Source organism: Pectinophora gossypiella, unplaced genomic scaffold (genome assembly GCF_024362695.1).
Source record: "Pectinophora gossypiella unplaced genomic scaffold, ilPecGoss1.1 Pgos_54, whole genome shotgun sequence".
In the NCBI taxonomy this organism is placed as follows: Eukaryota; Metazoa; Arthropoda; class Insecta; order Lepidoptera; family Gelechiidae; genus Pectinophora; species Pectinophora gossypiella.
This window is the reverse complement of record NW_026063264.1, coordinates 158,845-177,618: the sequence shown is the minus strand read 5'-3', so window position 1 is coordinate 177,618 and position 18,774 is coordinate 158,845. Positions and strand designations below refer to the sequence as shown.

The following is an 18,774-nucleotide window of genomic DNA, read 5'->3' as shown; positions in this document are numbered from 1 at the left end:
AGTTACTTCCCGCCATTTAAGCCAGGCTGCCGCTATCCGATGCTGTATGTTTGTGTCCAGGTTGCCAGACGAGTGTAACATGGTGCCCAAATATTTATATTCGTCACACCTGGTGACTTGTTGTCCGTCAATAATGAGAGGGTTGTTGATGGAAGATGGGTCATTACACACCTCTGACGGATGTACTATTGTTGTATTATCTCTTGTCCACAGACGAATTCGCCGAAGTCATGCAGAAGACGGCTCTGCACAAGAAACTACCTTTCAATATGGAGAGTACATTCATCCGCCTCTACTTCGGTAAGGATAGGAAACGTCTAGTGACCTACCCTGAGTTCAGCCAGTTCCTTCACGACTTCCACGAGGAGTATGGAGTGGAAGCCTTCAAGAAATGCGACAAAAACGCCTCTGGGTTTATCAGTTCTGGAGACTTCAGGGATATTATGCTGTCCGTGAAGAACCATCTGCTTACTAAGGAGATGAAGACTAAGGTTATAAATGTAAGTACTTCTCTTTCTATTAGAGCCGTAGTAGCCCAGTTGGTAGAACGCTTACCTCTCACTTTAAGGTCGCAGGTTCGAATCCAGCACAGGCCTAAAACCAATGATTGTCGAATTCGTTTTCGAATTCATATTTTGATCATTAGTGATTATCACGTGCTATCAACTTACGGTCATTTAGACTAAAGTAGGACCCAAAGGGGGTGAGGTAAATCTGAAGAGAGTTACCAATCTACCGGTTGTTAATGACATCGTAACGAACACTTTAAGGGATGATTCGGAGTTGACATCAAGTGGAATTTTCCGTCGCAAAAATATGAAACTGAAAATAATACAAAAAAAGCACTAAAACTTTCATGAGTTTTCCGACAAGAAATTCCACTTGATATTAATCATGGCCTGAATTATCCTCTTCAGTATTCGTTACGGTGTCACTAACACCCGTACGTACTTATGCGGGGTGGAAGTGACATCGTAACGAATACTGAGGGGGGTAATCGGTATTCGTTACGATGTCACTCTCACGCTGTATACGCAGTATTATTCTTTATTCTATACTTGAATTATTTTATAGTTATCTCATAAAACAATCGACCTTTGTTACTCATCACATCACACGCGATTGTATACTTCGATCAGAGATAAGCAAATCGTACACGCATCAAAATAACGCTTATACTTTGGCCTTTGATAACTTAACAACGCGGGAGACCCTTTCGGGTACACTTACTCATGAAAGTATATATGCTTTCTGTTACATTACATTTTAAAATAGACTTATAGCATAGAATATAGCATACAATTATCATTATATAAAAACTGTTTCCTTTAAAGTTATGTACTTTACGTAAGCAAACCGCGGCGCGGGTTTACACAAGTCTGCTCATAATGACAATGTACTTTTCTATCTGCATAACCTATCTAGGGTAACCTTTAAGTAGCTTAAGTTGGTTTGTTAAATACTTTATTATATGTTCTGTTTTATAAGCTGTTGGTTATCTAAATAAAATAAAAATAAAAAAATAAAATCTAAAAATCCTTGATAGCTTCGTTCGGACAGCGCGTGACTTACACGTCGGGTTCTAAACAACTGAATTCTATTTTTACGAATTTGAATTCATTTTGGATCATAGACAATCGATGTGACGTGGTTTCCAGGATTTATGCCCGTTTAATTATAATAGACTCGCCCCCTATCACATGGGACTTAGGGTGGTATTCATAAATTAATCTCAGCTGAGACTGCCCTCAAGATCATGCTCAAGTCCCTGTTTTTATATGAGAACTGTCACATTGACATGATCTTGAGGGCCGTCTCAAAGCTGAGATTGGTTTATTAATACCACTCTTAAACGTAGCGGAAGATAAGAGGGATTTCCCTCTGCCCTATTTTTCTCAAAAAAGTAGCATGGAGAATGCTACACCGACAAGAGCGTGGCTCTTGAATTAGTGATGATGAAACGTAGCTGGCCAGTAGTAGGTTTGTAGGTTTACAATACACAGCGTCGTAATAAAAGACAGAAAATACAGTATATAAACGGGTAGGAGGAACTCTAATCTAAATAGGGTGTTTGACTGGTGTGAAAATATACCTCGAATTTTGGTCATCTTAATAGATTTTATATTTAAAAACCGTTTTCTATGATTTTTTGGTAAAAATATGCAATATTTTAATCAAAAATTATAAAAGAAATTCAATATTTTTTGGTGTCCGGTCATGTGATCGAAAACGCTTGTGATTGGTTGAATCCCCCGACACGTCACAGAGACGCAAACAAATAGACATTGCGAATATTGCCGTACTTACGTCGAGCGTTTTTGAGTATTTTGGCATATCTGAATAAATAAATGAAATAAGATGATTTTCTAAAAGTAGCCGAATAGCCTATTGCCAATTAAAACAAATTACTAGATACATACAAATTAAAAGTAAAAATACTCACTAACAAATCCAACGGGCACGACTAACCTAGTTTCACGATGGGTAAATACTGGAAAACTTTTAAGAAAATATCGGTATGTTGGAAAGCCAATAATGACATTTAAAAACCAAGATACTTAACAGTATTTTCCGACATTTATCCTTCCTGTAAGACCAGCATGTTACGTCATCGTTATCTTAAGTGCTACTTATAGTTGCTAAATTGAGGAAATTCAATATCATAGTGCTTTTTCCTGCCAAAACCACTTTACAAAAATCTACACATACAAACATACATAAAACTCACGCCTATTTCCCACCGGGGTAAGCAGAAACAATAGAATTCCTTTTGCTTCGATCCTGACACACTTCTCTTGATTCCTCGACATTCATCATACACGTACGCCGGTTCAGAGTAGATCGTACTAAACCTTTTCTAAGGACATCTCCAATTTGGTCAATATATTCCTTCTAGGTTCTTCTAGCTTACAAAAATCTAATTCTTACCATATGCGATGGAGACAGATAGTCTGCAGAATACCTGCAGGTATCAATACCATAAGGTACCTAATTAAAATAGGATTACAATTCCTGGAATCACAATAAACATAATATTTCTTACTTTTTTAATTCTTTGCACTCAAAATCTTGCCTAACGGTCATTGAATCTAACGGTTTTTGAGTTCTTTTTTTAAAACTACAACGATTAGATAAAAGTAAATAAGGAACTCTATTGTTTTACTATTATAAAAATTACATTGTAACAAAAAGATCGTTGTTAGTAATTTTTATCTGCGTCCTGTTTTAGGCAATATTGATGTATAATAATGTTACTATAGTAACAACCTATAGTATAGCAACCTCATATCTCTGCTTCATATTTTACTCTTCCAACTCAGTTTATTACTTATGATGTAGATATTATTATTCCTTGTCCAGATCACATCATCATCCATCATCATCATCATCATCCACCTGCTCTTATTCCTCTTTAACATGTATTCCTCTTCCATTCATTTCTGTCAGTCTTCATCTCGGTACTCACACCTAACACACCACACCAGCAGGACTATGATGCGTGCCTGTGACATATTACACGCATGACATGATAAAAATATCAGTCACGGCTATTTTGTCATATTCTCTATGCGCCCCGTCGGATAGAGATAGTTCTCTAATACTACGTGAAATTACATAACTCACCACAAAATATTTTAATATGGGAATACCGAATATATTCATATTTTTTTATTTACTAGATGACCTGGTGAACGTCGTAAAGTAACCGAACGACACTTGACACCAGATTGTGTTTTTCACCCGTTCGCCTTTTTTTTCTTATCCTCGTAAAGCCGAGGTTTCAAGACACAATAGTAAAACAATGGAGTTTGGATTTTAAAGGGACTGTCGGCGTTACGACTTTATGTCAGTACATCTCAAACATAAATATTTGAACCACTAGTGCAGTTCTATTATTTCTCAAAATACCGCTCGATTTTTGACCTCGATGGACGTCATGGACCTTAAATTCATGTATATAAACACGTTTTAATTTTCAGGCTTCAGGCGGCTTCCCCCAAGGCGAGCGCAAGATCAGTTTCCCCTACTACATGGCCTTCAACTCACTGCTCAACAACATGGAGCTTATCAAGAGGGTATATCTCAACGCTACTAACGGTTCTCGCACGCACGAAGTCACGAAAGAAGAATTCCTTCACTCCGCCCAGATGATGAGTCAAATCACTCCTCTAGAAGTCGATATCCTGTTCACTCTTTGCGACATGATTCATCATTCAAATGGGTGAGTTACTTTCCAATTCACATTATAATCCGATTTAACTCGATGTCTTGCTAGTAGACAGTGTAGAAGCCAGGTATCTAGTTAATTAGGATGGGGTATAGTTGTAGGTATTAATAGAAATGATGAAGATGATTTATGATGGTATGGTTATAGTTGATATTGAAGTCACAAAATAAGCTCACGACGCATAACATAAGCTAACGGCCTAAGTGGTCCAATAGTTGAGCGTTGGGCTCACGATCCGGAGGCCCCGGGTTCGAATCCCGGTGGGGACATATCACAAAAATCACTTTGTGATCCCTAGTTTGGTTAGGACGCTACATGCTAATCGCCTGATTGTCCAAAAGTAAGATGATCCGTGCTTCGGAAGGCACGTTAAGCCGTTGATCGCGGTTACATACTTACTGACGTAAGTATGCAGTCGTTACATGAGCCATGTCAGGGGCCTTTGGCGGCTCAGTAATAACCCCGGGTTGATGAGGTTGGTATTCCACCTCACAACCCACACGATAAGAAGAAGCTCACGACTATAATGGTCAATGACCAATTGGTGTAGTCAGAGGTGAGGTGAGATCATCGCAAGAATCTACACTTCACCGAGCTTCCTGTTAGGTCTAACAGTATGTAACGTAATATCGCCAAATAGCCGTCTATGATGGTTGATAAGTTGCTTTACATATTCATATTGTGACTATATATAGATAGGTACATAGATAGTGCTGACCCGCCATAGTACCTTAGTAACAAAGTCTAAATTGATAATTATGTGCGGAAATAAAATGTTTTATAGATAACCAAAACATCTATTGCAATTTTGACTAATGTAGAAAACAGATTAGTTTCTAATATATGGTGCATGTATGTTAATTAGATATTATTCTGGGGGCCATCCCACTCGCGTCAGACAGAGTACTGCGGGGCGGAAGGCAAGAGGGAAACCACTGCCCTATTTGTCCCCAAAAAGTAGAATGGAGAATGCTACCCCGACAAGAGCGTGGCTCTTAAATAGTGATTATGAGATGTACCTAAGTAGCTACGGTTTTTAGGATGCAAAATCTAACACCATAATTTGGGGGTAGAGGGACCAGGGATCTTGGTCCAGTATGGGGCCTGATGAATTCTATCAAAAAGTTCTAATGATGTAATTTTTCTTAGCAACCAGGTATTCGCAAATCATTCATAAACAACTTATATCTATCTTTTGCTTATCAGGGTCGATAACGTAATATTGGGAAACCTCCACTGACGCGAATTCGTTGATAAACTACACGAGCCGTTGACCTTGATTCTTGACATTTGTAATAATATCTAATCTAAGGCCGACGATACTACTCAAGTTATAAATGGGTCAGAATCATTGCAAGTAATTAAAAAAAATGAAAGCTAGGTACCATTATAGGCGACAGGATATCAGCCCTACGCCCATAACAATAGCTCATCATATTTATTAGAGTAGATTTAGAATGACCGCACGACAGAGATATGTACTATGTATATCTCAACCAAAAATCCGTCTTGTACGAAAGAGACGAGAGTATATTATTATCTCTTTTGCATTAAAGGTATACAGCTTAGTACAAGAGACGCGAGATATGTGACTGTTATCATGTTACGTTTTTATAGTATAGTTAAAAAGGCCACATCGAAGCAATTCACCTAAAAAGCGATATTGCAATTTGTCATTTTTTTTTATTTATTTATTTATCATAGATACAATTTAATGCTACATTTTAAATAGTTAACATCGGAAAACCCTAAAAGGGTTTGTCCCGACATTAATCCCACATATTATTATACTAGTACATCTTATACTAAAGACAAGTACAATCAAATTGCGACACCCAACGAAGTTGCTCGCGCAGCATAGACTGCTTGTTTTTACAAACATATGTTTATAGCGATATACCAAAGCGGCAATCTACACCGCAACGAACTATACCTCCGCTGGATATTACAATATCTTTGTGCATATAAAAGTAAGTGCGCAATGCCAACAAATGTCAAAAGGCAATATTGCCTTTAGATGAATTGCTGCTATGTGGCCTTTTTATGCCCCGCTGGGTTTTGAAAGAATAAGAATAACGACTAAAATTATATTTTTGCATCTGCCTCTGCGGCATGAGTTATGCATCGCGACGCGACAATCGTCTCATGCGTTGAACGATAACCATACTTTGTCTCTTTAAATAGACATTTATATTAAGGACTGAAGTTGCTGTGAGACACTTAGGCTTTCGCATAATTTTCAAATATTGGCCATTTTATGTTCTAACAATTTTTAAAAGTTAAAACTACAAACATAGCTGAAGATTTTGAGGGTAATATTTGACTTAATTGTAGTTTTGTTGCATTGCCGAGTCCAGAGAGGAGGGTTTCCCAGCCAAACTAGGCTTGCGAGGCACTTCAGGGATTAGTCACAGCAAGTCCGTTCTGTTTACCCGACTTTAGTTCTTTTTTGCCCCTTGTTACTCACTCTTACCCTTTTAGAACCCTTCTTTCTCACTCTTACCCTTAAAACCCCTATTATTCACTCTTATCGCCTGTATTAAATATTACTATTAAATATACATATTTAAGTATACATAGTATACATCCTTAAATAAATATTTTACTCAACTATTTTCATGCTCGTTCCAGTTACCCTTGCTAGTTTTATCCCATGATGTTTGGCATGATTTTCTACGATATTATTACACATTTTGATGCTAAAGCACACTACTGTATGCAGTAGACATTATCATATCGAAAACACAATGTTTTGTGTCTGATGATCTTTTTAATGTCCATCGTTGACATTTAACAGTTCATATTAGAACTATTGTTGTTGATTTTATACGATCAGTCAGTTCCCTAACGTAAGAATACTGGTATATACGGGCGTTGTTAGTGAAAGTGGTACCTTATGTTAAAGCACTGACTCTACTTTTTAAATATTGAACGGCACTAAGAATTGGGCCCTATTTGGACCAATGAAACTTGGTCCAAATATCCACCACTAACGAAACTTATATTATAACCAAATAGGTTACTAAATACTGAGTAATTTCCACCAAACCTAATCAATAAAAATCATATTATTTTTAACATTTCTGTTTCCGAAAATATTTACAAAACACCTTTATATCATAATACGGCAGTTACAGGTCCTACATATTTTACAATCGAGTATTCTAATTGTATAACATAACAAAACAAACATTACGCCGGTATCTCTGAAGAGGTAAGCAGAGGTAAATAGTTTTAACACCTCGCCAGCTATGATTAGCCATAACTTTTTACTGGCAGCATATTTTTAATGCGGTCTTGGTGTTAATTACTCAGTATTTAATTCCTATTCAAATATATAGGTCCCATTAGTGGTGGACATTTGGACCACTTTTGGTCAATCTCCTTTGAATGTTAAGAAATGTAATTTGTAAGGATTATTATTTCTTTTTTTCCAGTCGAATCGTGTACAACGACCTCCACACCATCACGCCGGAACAGTACTTCAAACATGTGTCCCGACGCATCGCAGAAATTAAAGCCGTATCCGTAAGTATATAACTATCTCCCTCACCCACACACGAAAATCATACAGCTGTGCTGTTCTAATACTGAATTCTTACAGGAGCAGACAAAAATGTATGTTTAGGATAAGCTAAGTAGCTTTATTAGTCGTTAAACAGCAAAAGTAAAAGAGACATCACTAACTGATAGATATGTGTTTTTCTCTTTCTTACACTGCTGAAAAGGAGGAGGTAAATATGTTAAGAAAATATCGGTTACTAAACCTTTTGGAAATGATATGGGTAAGTGAGGTCGACGATTATGATGTTTCTATGTTTCCTTTTCACTTTTTACGGTGAGATTTTGGACAATTGCTATTTTGATATGACAAAGGTTTAGTTTTAGGCAAGTTTTGTAAGTTTGTGCGAAAGATGATAACATTTTTGTAGTTCCGATGGCGGCTGACGTCGAAGAAATCAATGTTTTATTTTAAATAAGCCAAAATCTCGCTCCTATCGTCTTTTTAATGTTCTGCAAGTATCACCTGAATGCGCTAGTCGATAAGTTTTTTTCGCTTTATATTAAGCTCATACATAGGAACCACATACAGCAGCGGCGGAGATGGAGTCGATAAAAAAAAAACTTTTACATACAGGACGGAGGGAAACACTAGTTCCTCTATTTTTTGGGTATCATATGGGTATGAATAAAACACAAGAATGTTTTGAAAATTTAAGGCACGGAATCCTAAAAATAAACATTCATATTTACATATTGCCAATCACTCTTCATTATAATACACTATTTCCTAAACTATTCACAAAGTACATTTCAGTCACCGCTAAAATGTGCATAAGCTAGCTACTTTTGATTGTCCTAGCGTTTAGAAATTTATTGTTACATACATAATTGTACTGATCCAGTATACACCATCTCATTTTATTTTAAGTTATACCTGTCATTTTCTTATCAGCCGAAAAGGAAAGGGACGGGTAATAGTCAGTATACAATTTATAGAACACACGTCTAGGCACAAATCTAAACAGCCCTCTCAATAACCCGAGAAAATTAAGTTGACAGCGCGTGTCAAACGGGTTGCATTTGAGGGAGATGACTATTCGACCGGATAATTCATTCATTCACTCATTCATTTTAAAACTAACAGCTATCAATCACGCGTCCCTTAACTTTTTCGGCGGATAAGAAAATGGTGGTTAAACTTAAAATAAAATTAGGTGTCTGCAGGAATCAGAGTCAATTAATTTATCGTTAATATCGAACATCTGGAGTTAGAAAGTCACATTTAGTATTCATTAAATGACCCTTTATTTCTTCGCTAAAAGCAAGGCTAAAAGTAAAACTTTATCAAGTAGGTACATAGCACTCTCTTATACTTGTGTTTCAAAACGCTATGTATATTGGAAAATATGGTAAATATACGGCGTATGTTTGTTCCAGAGTCCGGAAGAGCGAAGCGTCTTCATTCAGATCTTGGAGAGCACGTACAGATTCACGCTAGGTTCTATTGCTGGTGGTAAGTATAACATAACATCACGCCCATATTCCAGAAGGGGTAGGCAGCGGTCTATAGTATACGCACCCACTTCTAAACCCTTTTATTTCCTACCAACCTGCGTTGCCTTTTCGTAAAAAATAAATTACCCACGACCAATGTTTTTAATTTACTTTGCTAGACAATTTTGAACTTTTAGTGTATAATGTGACAAGTAACAATAATTAAATACATTAGTCAGTAATTCACTTAATTTTCAATAATAAAATTTGCGTCCTTGGAATGTTGGACCAATTTAATGGTAACACAGTGGTGGTGGTAAGTGGTGGTCAGACGGCTAGCAATGGCAGCTTTTCATAGGATTGAGCATACCTGGTTTTGTTATACCATGGTCGCAAAAGTATGGAACTGAAAATAATTAAATAAAAAAAAAAAAACAAAAAATATATCATAAATTTTTCGACTGAAAATTCCACTTGATATCAACTCAGAATCATGGTCTCAATCATCCCTCAAAGTTTTCGCTACGAGGTCACTAACACCCTATATATCTGTTCTGTCAGTACCGTAGGTTACATTAGTAACATAAATAAAGTAACCACTTGTCTTAGTGGCCCTAAAACGTCTTTATTGTATACTAGCGACCCACCCCGGCTTCGCTCGGGTGCAATGCTGAGGAAAAAATTAAAAAATAACAGTATTTCTCCACTATTTAATGGATGTAATAAGACATATAAACCTTCCTCTTGAATCACACTATCTATTAAAAAAAACCGCATCAAAATCCGTTGCGAAGTTTTAAAGATTTAAGCGTACATAGGGATATAGGGACAGAAAAAGCGACTTTGTTTTATACTATGTAGTGAAGTGTTTCTTTATTATCTGATCGAAATCTTCGTCTCCTAGCCGTTGGCGCGTCAGCGGTATACCCAATCGACCTGGTGAAGACTCGAATGCAGAACCAGCGTACGGGCTCGTTCATCGGTGAGGTGGCGTACCGTAACTCGTGGGACTGCTTCAAGAAGGTCATCCGCCACGAGGGTGTCTTCGGCCTCTACAGGGGTCTCGTGCCACAACTCATCGGAGTCGCGCCGGAAAAGGCTATCAAGCTTACTGTAAGTATATTTATTTATTAAGTATACACAACAGGTCAAAGACATACCTATATCTTATAATTAGGCCATACGTCCACCACCACTTCAGCTTTAGTAATCTATTTTTTCTTTCAGATGAACGACTTGGTTCGCGACAAATTAAGCGACTCCAAGGGTAATATTTCGATCCTCGGAGAAGTTATCGCTGGAGCATGCGTAAGTGTTATCAATTTATCTTCCTATACCTAAGTGGAGTTAGCTGTGAATATTGTCGTTTATCAGCATCATCGGGCCTCATACATCTTATCCTGATGATTCATACAGTGTCTAGGAGGCTACACAGAGTGTTAGTGGCATCGTAATATACTAAGGGGGATGATTCAGACCATGATTCTGAGTTAATATTAAGTGGAATTTTTCGCCTCAAAATTCATGTTTTTTTTTTTTCATTTCTATACTTTTGCGACGGAAAATTCCACTTGATATCAACTCAAAATCATGGTCTGAATCTGAATCATCCCTCATAGTTCTCGTTACGATGTCACTTACACTCTGTATACGCCAATACTAGAAGGGCAAAGTCTACCACACGCTCTGCCTCTCTTTTTCGTGTAATCTAAATTTTAAGGAAAACTTAAAATAAATTTAGGTGTAAAATAGTTTAAATGTGTGATTAGTTTATGTGTGAAGCTCGGTGAGGTGTTCATCATGAGCTTATGCTGTGCTTAAATATTTTTGTTCTTATGTCATTCACTTTAAAGTTATATTAAAAGTATTATTTTGCTATTTCAGGCTGGTGGCTCCCAAGTGGTGTTTACAAACCCGCTAGAGATCGTCAAGATCCGTCTTCAAGTCGCCGGCGAGATCGCGGGCGCCAGTAAAGTGCGTGCGTGGTCCGTTGTCAAAGACCTCGGGCTGTTTGGCCTATACAAGGGGGCGAAGGCCTGCCTGCTTAGGGATGTACCCTTCAGCGCTATCTACTTCCCTGCTTATGCTCATGTTAAGGTAAGTTCGTTTTACTATAACTTATAACAGTTTAGGGCCCCGAAACCAACCTTGCCGTGTGGTCACCCCTTTTCGGCCCACTAGGGTATATTAATTCTTTCAAATATAATCCTCAGCGGTTGTTGTGCCGTGCGGGTTGGAATGTATTTGGTCCAATATAATAAGTTTTTTTTATTTGTTTTAGTTTGTGACAGCAATGGGATAGGCCACTGATTCCTAAGACACAATTTCGTCTAGGAGTCAGACTTCATTTCTTTTTGTGTAACTTTTCCGATTATTATTATTCAAAGTGTAGAAAAAAAAGAAAAGGTGTAAATTATAGTAGTAAGCCAATATGTTTGTCCGCAGGCCAAATTCGCGGACGAGAACGGGTACAACCACCCACTGACGCTGCTGGTGTCGGGCGCCATTGCTGGCATCCCCGCCGCCTCGCTCGTCACGCCCGCTGACGTCATCAAGACCCGACTACAGGTAATATTCGGTTATAAAAAATATTAATTTCTGATGACTAAATAAAGATAGATTTAGAACATCAATTTTAAATTGAATTTGAATAAGTCTGACATTAAGTCCGGCAGAAATTTAAAGAATCCTCTTAAAATTTTACACGCACGAGTCTAACGGGTTGCATATCAGCGAGGTGCCTATTTTATTCGCCCGGGTTATTCATTCAGTCGCTTATTCATTTTAAAATTAACAGTTGTCAATCACCCGTCTCTTTCCTTTTCGGTAGATAAGAAAATGACAGGTATAACTGAAAATAAAATTATAAGATGTTTGCAGGAATCGGGACCATTAGTAACCTTAAACAGGGTTGATGAAGTCAGTTATTGATCTCACGAGATTAGAAGATCGTTATGTTTTACACTACTATTTACCAAGAGATCCTTTAAATAATTTTAATTACCACTTTCTCCGTGGACGGCCTCCGTGGTCCAGTGGTTGAGCGTTGGGCTCACGATCCGGAGGTCCCGGCTTCGAATCCCGGTGGGGACATAACACAAAAATCACTTTGTGATCCCTAGGTTGGTTAGGACATTACAGGCTGATCACCTGATTGTCCAAAAAGTAAGACGATCCGATCGTGCTTCGGAAGGCACGTTAAGCCGTTGGTCCCGGTTACTACTTACTGATGTAAGTAAGTAGTTGTTACATGAGCCATGTCAGGGGCCTTTGGCGGCTCAATAGTAACCCTGACACCAGGGTTGATGAGGTTGGTAATTCACCTCACAACCCACACGATTGAAGAAGATTCCACCACTTCGGTCGCTTATTAAAATTGTTGTTATTTTAAAAAGAAAGGTAAAATGAATTACCTTATACATAATTTCAATTACAGGTGGTGGCCCGATCAGGCCAGACAACGTATAACGGTGTAATTGATGCCGCGAGGAAGATCTATGCAGAAGAAGGAGCTAGAGCTTTCTGGAAGGGTGCCACAGGTAACTACTTAACTCGGCCTCTGTGGTTCAGTGGTTGAGCGTTGGACTCACAATCCAGAGTTCCCGGGTTCGAATCCCGGTGGAGACACACAAAAATCACGTTCTGGTTCCTAGTTTGGTTAAGAATTAGGACATTACATGCATGGATCACCCGATAGTCCGAAATTAAGATGACCCGTCCTTCGGAGGTCACGTTAAGCAGTCGGTCTCGGCTACTAATTACTTAAGTAAACCCACCACCCTAAAACGGGGGGCGGAAGTTTTTACGGAGCATTCCGCAATTTTCATGGTAGAAAACTAAATATTGGCATCCGGGGTATTCGTGACTAACAATAAAATGTGCATCATTTTTTTTTTTGGATATCTGCCCGCAATCCCTTCAAGGAGGGGTTGGAATGTTATATTCTTTTCGCAGTTTTCAAGGTACGAAGCTACAAATTGGTGAATTAGGAAAAGGGAACTGTGTTATCCCGAATTTAACGCGAGAAAAGCCGCGGGCAGAAGCTGGTATGTAATAAAACGTCATTGTATGATTCCAGCGCGTGTGTTCCGCTCATCGCCACAGTTCGGCGTGACGCTGCTCACATACGAGGTGTTGCAACGTCTCTTCTACGTGGACTTCGGTGGATCGTGAGTATATTACATTTAAAAAAAACACACACACACAGAGAGAGAGAGAGAGAGAGAGAGAGAAAGCTCACAAAGAAAAAAATTAAATCAAAAAAAAACTGAAATAATTTTGCATGGACAGGAGGCAGACAGGATAGGAGGGAGGAGCTCGGTGGCGCAGCGGTAAATGCGCTCGGTCTGTGATTGTTGAAGTTAAGCAACTTTCGCAAATGCCGGTCATAGGATTGGTGACCACAAAAAAAAAGTTTTCAACTTGAGCTCCTCCGTGCTTCGGAAGGCACGTTAAGCCGTTATTCCCAGCTGCATTAGCAGTCATTAATAACCATCAATCCGCACTGGGCCCGCGTGACGGTTTAAGGCCCGATCTCCCTATCCATCCATAGGGTAGGCCCGTGCCCCAGCAGTGGGGACGTTAATGGGCTGATGATGATGGACAGGAGGAGGGCCCAGTTGTGTAATGGTTAACACGCTCGTCCCGGCTTGACAAAAGCTGTGGGTTCAAGTCCCGTCCGAGACAGTTTTTTTTTTTCGATTTTTTTTTCTTTGCGAGCTTTTCAACTAGTCAGGTCAGTCACCTTTTACGATCCAGGTTTACCTCACCCCCCCTCGGACATAGTTTAGTCTTTAATCGTATGGCGTCAGACGTCACTGCGCGTGTCGATAACGTCAATGTCTAAGTTGTGTTTTGGCCCACGCAACCAACTATCTCTAAACACACCTATCTCTTCCCAGACGGCCGGCGGGTTCCGAGTTCCAAGTATCCACATTGCTGGACGAAGCGAAGAAGAAGCCAGACCACATCGGAGGGTACCAAGTAGCCACGCCGGTGCTCACTGGCTTAGAAACCAAGTTTGGCATCGCGTTGCCAAGGTTCGCGCACATCCACAAACCTCAACCTCAGTAGGTTCAACCTCAAATACCCAGTTAGGGACAAAACCACATTTGTCAGCACCGCATTGCACTTTCCTATACTTCTATCTTTTTCTGTTACTTAGAAGCGTCATTTGCCAGAGCGAGAGAAAGCGACTGCACGCGGCAGAATCGAAGAGCGTACATAAACGTGCAGTCGCTCTCTCTCGCTCTGGCAAATGACGGTTCTGAGTAACAGAAAAGGATAGATGCATAGGAAAGTGCAATGAGCGGTTGACAGATGTGGTTCTACCCTTAAGCTTCACACAGGGGAGGTACGGCCACGAGCATCAATGTTTATAATTTTAGTACCATATCACATTAACTTTTATGACAAACTGAACTGTAAGTTTAAGTCATTTTCGAATGTATTAATGCGATAGGGTTCTAAAGTCGGTCTTTGATATGTTTTGCTGGTGACAGCGAAAAATTCCGATTCAGAATGCTTCCGCTGCCACCTCTGTGTGCAGAAAAGTATAATACCCTATATGAGTTAAATATACAAGCGTCGATCGAGTCGCGTATAAATGCGGTGTCTAGTTAATTCGTACGGGTTGTACCGACCCGCGACTCGAGGTCTGCTATCGACGTAGACGTGACAAATAACACACGCTATCACTAATGTTAAGCTGAGCTGTCTACGTAGATAAAAACTGCGATATTCATATCGCGTCTACGTAGCGTAGATGAGTGGTGTTTTTATAAGTTATTACTTTATTGTGAAGTAAAAACATTTTTACGTTTGAAATTGTTTTTGTCCGTCTACGCATATTATTTTTTGTAATCTTTATTTTGTTATTCTTTTTGTGAAGGATCATAAGAAGTGAGCTAAAATCTATTTTTATGTTCTTTCTTACTGCCGTTCAATTTCCATGTTTTCTCCAGTTTTTAAAACATTACTTAATGTTTAAATTTTAACCAAGGCCTAGCCTTAAGAGATGTTGATCTTGATAAGTCGGTAAAATTGAAATTATTTTTAGCCAAATGAGAATTAATAAGAGAAGATAACGAGCATGAAACTGTGTGCTTTAAGGGTACTTCAAATAGATAAATAGTATTATTGAAATGTGAAATAAAACAAAAAGAGGGCTCGGTAGTGCGAGAGCCATGTTCACGCTCGCGCTGTGCCGAACTCATTTAATTTTATATCTCTTATACGGTCCGTTGGCCACCTCGCAGCATTTGTTTCTATTGCCTTTATTTTCATCAGAGGCGAATACCTTTTAGATTATTTTTCTAATTATAAGCGAAAATCAGAATCACTGAAAGTCGAACGTTTTGTTATTTCTTTTGATTGTTACGTTTTTTGTATGATTTTATGAGAAATTAGGGCTTGTTTTGTTAACTTATTTCTTTACAGGGTGGTCACTTCGGTTTGTACCCAGTTTGTAAGTGTGGCTACCTTTAAAATAACTATATATGCTAATATCGAACTAGCGGATAAATTTTATTTGATATTTTTGATATAATAATGCTTTTCGTTGTCATATCGGGTTGTCTGAAGTCTTAATCTCGCAAGTTGATGAAACAAGCCCGCCCATATCACGTCTGATGTTCACGAGGTATTTAGTTTTGATATATATAATTCAGGTGGTACAAACTTACAAAGCAAATGTTACCTGACTAGCAAGAAACAATTGATATAATTGAACTTATTAAAGTATTCCATAGATAGGATGACTATTGTTATCTTCAATCAGAAATATTTTATATAATAATTATTAGCTTGGGTTCGTCCATAGTATAAAATACATAAATTAATATGCTTAAAAGTAATAATATTATAGCAATAAGAGTTGTGTATACGCTTAATTTTGTAAGCTTATTTTTTAAAATCAAACTAACTTGGCTTCTTTTTATAATGCCCCTTCAGCAGAATGTTATTCAACTTTATTCTATTAAAATACTTCTTCAATACATAGGATATTTTGGGGAAGTATAATAACAAAAATATATTCCAATTTAATAGCAATATTTTTGTAATACTTAACGTAATAAGTTCTTTTGTGTGAGCTTTAATATTTATTTACTGTAATTATGCATTTTAATGTCTTTATAAGATTTTTTTCTAAATTATTAATTACAAAGCAATAGGAACGTGTTCCGGTATATGATGCTCAGTTGCCAGTCCCTGAGGTTCCGGTTTATGGTCATATTCCTCAGTGCTGGGGGTCGTGACTTCCCTACCCTTTGTGCGGGACTGGACAGATTCTTGGATTCGGCAGATTCTGAATTCTACAGATTAGTTGATTGGGCAGATTAGTGGATTCGACGGATTAGCGATACGGCAGAACTACAGTTGTTAAAAAAAAAACAATCTATCCCATCCCGAATCAGCCCTATTTGGAATATCTAGCCGGACTAATGCATTAGGCTGCGTTCACCAGGCCTTTTCCCATCTACTTTCCCAGTCACGATTAATCTGAGATTGTCACCCTCTTTTCTTCCATAGGTCGCTGGTTCAGAGCCGGCTCGAAGGACCATTTTTATGTGCCCTACATATATATCTTTAAAGTCCTTCCAGTAGCTTGATGACGGCAACATAAAAAACAGGCGGATTTATAGAATCACGATATTTATTTTTATGGCACGAAAAAACTTACACCATTTTATAACATTGAGTTGTTCTTAACTAACCATAGACAATCCAAAAAAACTATTATAGTATAAAAATATTTATGGTTGACTTGGTCATAAACACCAATGTGACCGAAGTTTACACCTCCACCAACCCGCATTGGACCAGCGTGGTTGAGCATGCTTCATACCCCCTCCGGTTGGTTGTTGCCCAGGCACAGGCCTCCCCTACGTCCATACGTCCTCCCATACGTCCCATTGCTGGCAATGGGACGTATATAGGCTGTTTATGTATGTTATGTGACCGAAGTATTCAAGAATTCTGCAGAGTCAAATGACACAAAGCAATAATAGATAGGGACATGTTCCGGTATAGGATAACGCCATGCAATATTTTATTGTATAGTATTTTATACTTAATTACTTATTTAATTTATTGTAATACTTTTGTAAGTATGTTAATGCGCATTGCGCAGGCAAAGTGAGAGCAGGGGGGCTAAAACGGCCACATCGAAGCAATTCATCTAAGAAAGCAATATTGCAATTTGACATTTGCGCATATAAAAGTAAGTGCGCAATGCAAACAACTGTCAAATAGCAATATTGCTTTCTTAGATGTATTGCTTCGATGTGGCCATTTTAAACCCCCTGATATATTTATATCTTATATTCTGTTGTATGTCTATTCAAATGTTGCTGTAGGTTTGTATGGCGTCGCTCATACAAAATCTTGTCCATGAAAGGAGTTCCGTATACGAGGCTCTAGTATCGAAGTCTACATAAACTTACTACTATTGTGATCGCTTGTTCAAATATTTGACAGCCAAGCAAAATTGTATCCAATTATCAAATAATTCGATTGAGCTTGGCTGTGTAATGGTGCTAATTCCTGTAAATACCATCTAATTTTATTTTAAGTTATATCTGTCCTTTTCTTATCCGCCGAAAAGGAAAGGGACGGGTAATCGACAAGCATAAAATTTATGGAACACACGTCAATTTTAAGCACAAATCTAAACCAACCGTCTAAAAATTTTACGTCAGTCAATAACCCGACACATTAATTTACTCATTCTTCCTAAAATTAAGAGCTGTGAATCATCCGTCCCTTTCCTTTTCGACGGATACGAAAATGACGGATATAACCTAAAATAAAATTAGGCGGTGTCTGCAGGAATCGGGGCCAATATGTACTTAAACACATGTCATGGTCACAGCTTGCTTATTTTTTTATTGGTAAATAGATCAGTGTTGCCAATTAGAACGCGTACTCCCAAGGGTTTGCTCTCAAACCCAACACATCAATCAAGATATTGATCAATCTCTATTGATTGAAAATGTAAGCTGATTTAAAACGCCTATCGGTACGAGTACGCGAGTATAAAGTGTTTCTTTAAGTAGACTTAAATAAATGGTAACCTTTCGTGTGTTTATTAATTTATAGAACGCCAAACAACGGTGAGCTTGCAAAGGTATGGAGCGATTTTGGCAGCGAATTTAAGAAAAATATCATTAACTTGTAATAATTATGATAATGGTACCGATTCGGGCGACCACCCACTTAATTTGTCAGGACTAACTAGCTCTATCTCTTTCTCGCACTTATTAAGTGGACGGCACTATTCTAAGTGCTAAAATTAGGTTAAGTTTGTGTGCGCCTGAATAGGCATCAATGTGTTGCACTGTGTATGTAGCAACTAAACTATGGATGACCCAAAACTGCACAATTTTAACTGAACCTATCTTCTGTACAATTACTTATAAGTGATGTTGTAAGACAACATTGTATAAAATGAATCATAGGACTAAAGACAAGTGATAGAGAACCGATGTGACTACTATATTTATTGATATTGTACATTTTTGTGTTAATAATAAAATCGGAATAGATTA

The 18,774-nt window shown here is 38.2% G+C and overlaps 1 protein-coding gene and 1 non-coding gene across 5 annotated transcripts in view; both read left to right on the top strand.

The window, feature by feature from the left end:
* LOC126381448 (calcium-binding mitochondrial carrier protein Aralar1-like) overlaps positions 1-18,774 on the top strand; it is a 25,795-nt gene extending 7,021 nt beyond the window's left edge. For all 4 annotated transcript variants that reach the window (XM_050030920.1, XM_050030924.1, XM_050030921.1 and 1 more), the window contains exons 4-14: positions 214-500; positions 3,981-4,222; positions 7,666-7,756; positions 9,170-9,245; positions 10,131-10,339; positions 10,454-10,534; positions 11,111-11,323; positions 11,672-11,794; positions 12,663-12,765; positions 13,305-13,395; positions 14,128-18,774. In XM_050030920.1, the coding sequence (XP_049886877.1) occupies positions 214-500; positions 3,981-4,222; positions 7,666-7,756; positions 9,170-9,245; positions 10,131-10,339; positions 10,454-10,534; positions 11,111-11,323; positions 11,672-11,794; positions 12,663-12,765; positions 13,305-13,395; positions 14,128-14,299 (1,688 nt within the window). In that variant the 3' untranslated portion in view covers positions 14,300-18,774. The remainder of the gene's footprint in view (positions 1-213; positions 501-3,980; positions 4,223-7,665; positions 7,757-9,169; positions 9,246-10,130; positions 10,340-10,453; positions 10,535-11,110; positions 11,324-11,671; positions 11,795-12,662; positions 12,766-13,304; positions 13,396-14,127) is intronic.
* Positions 12,782-12,853, top strand: Trnav-cac (transfer RNA valine (anticodon CAC)). Its single transcript has one exon. It is a non-coding gene; the product is annotated as a tRNA-Val (tRNA).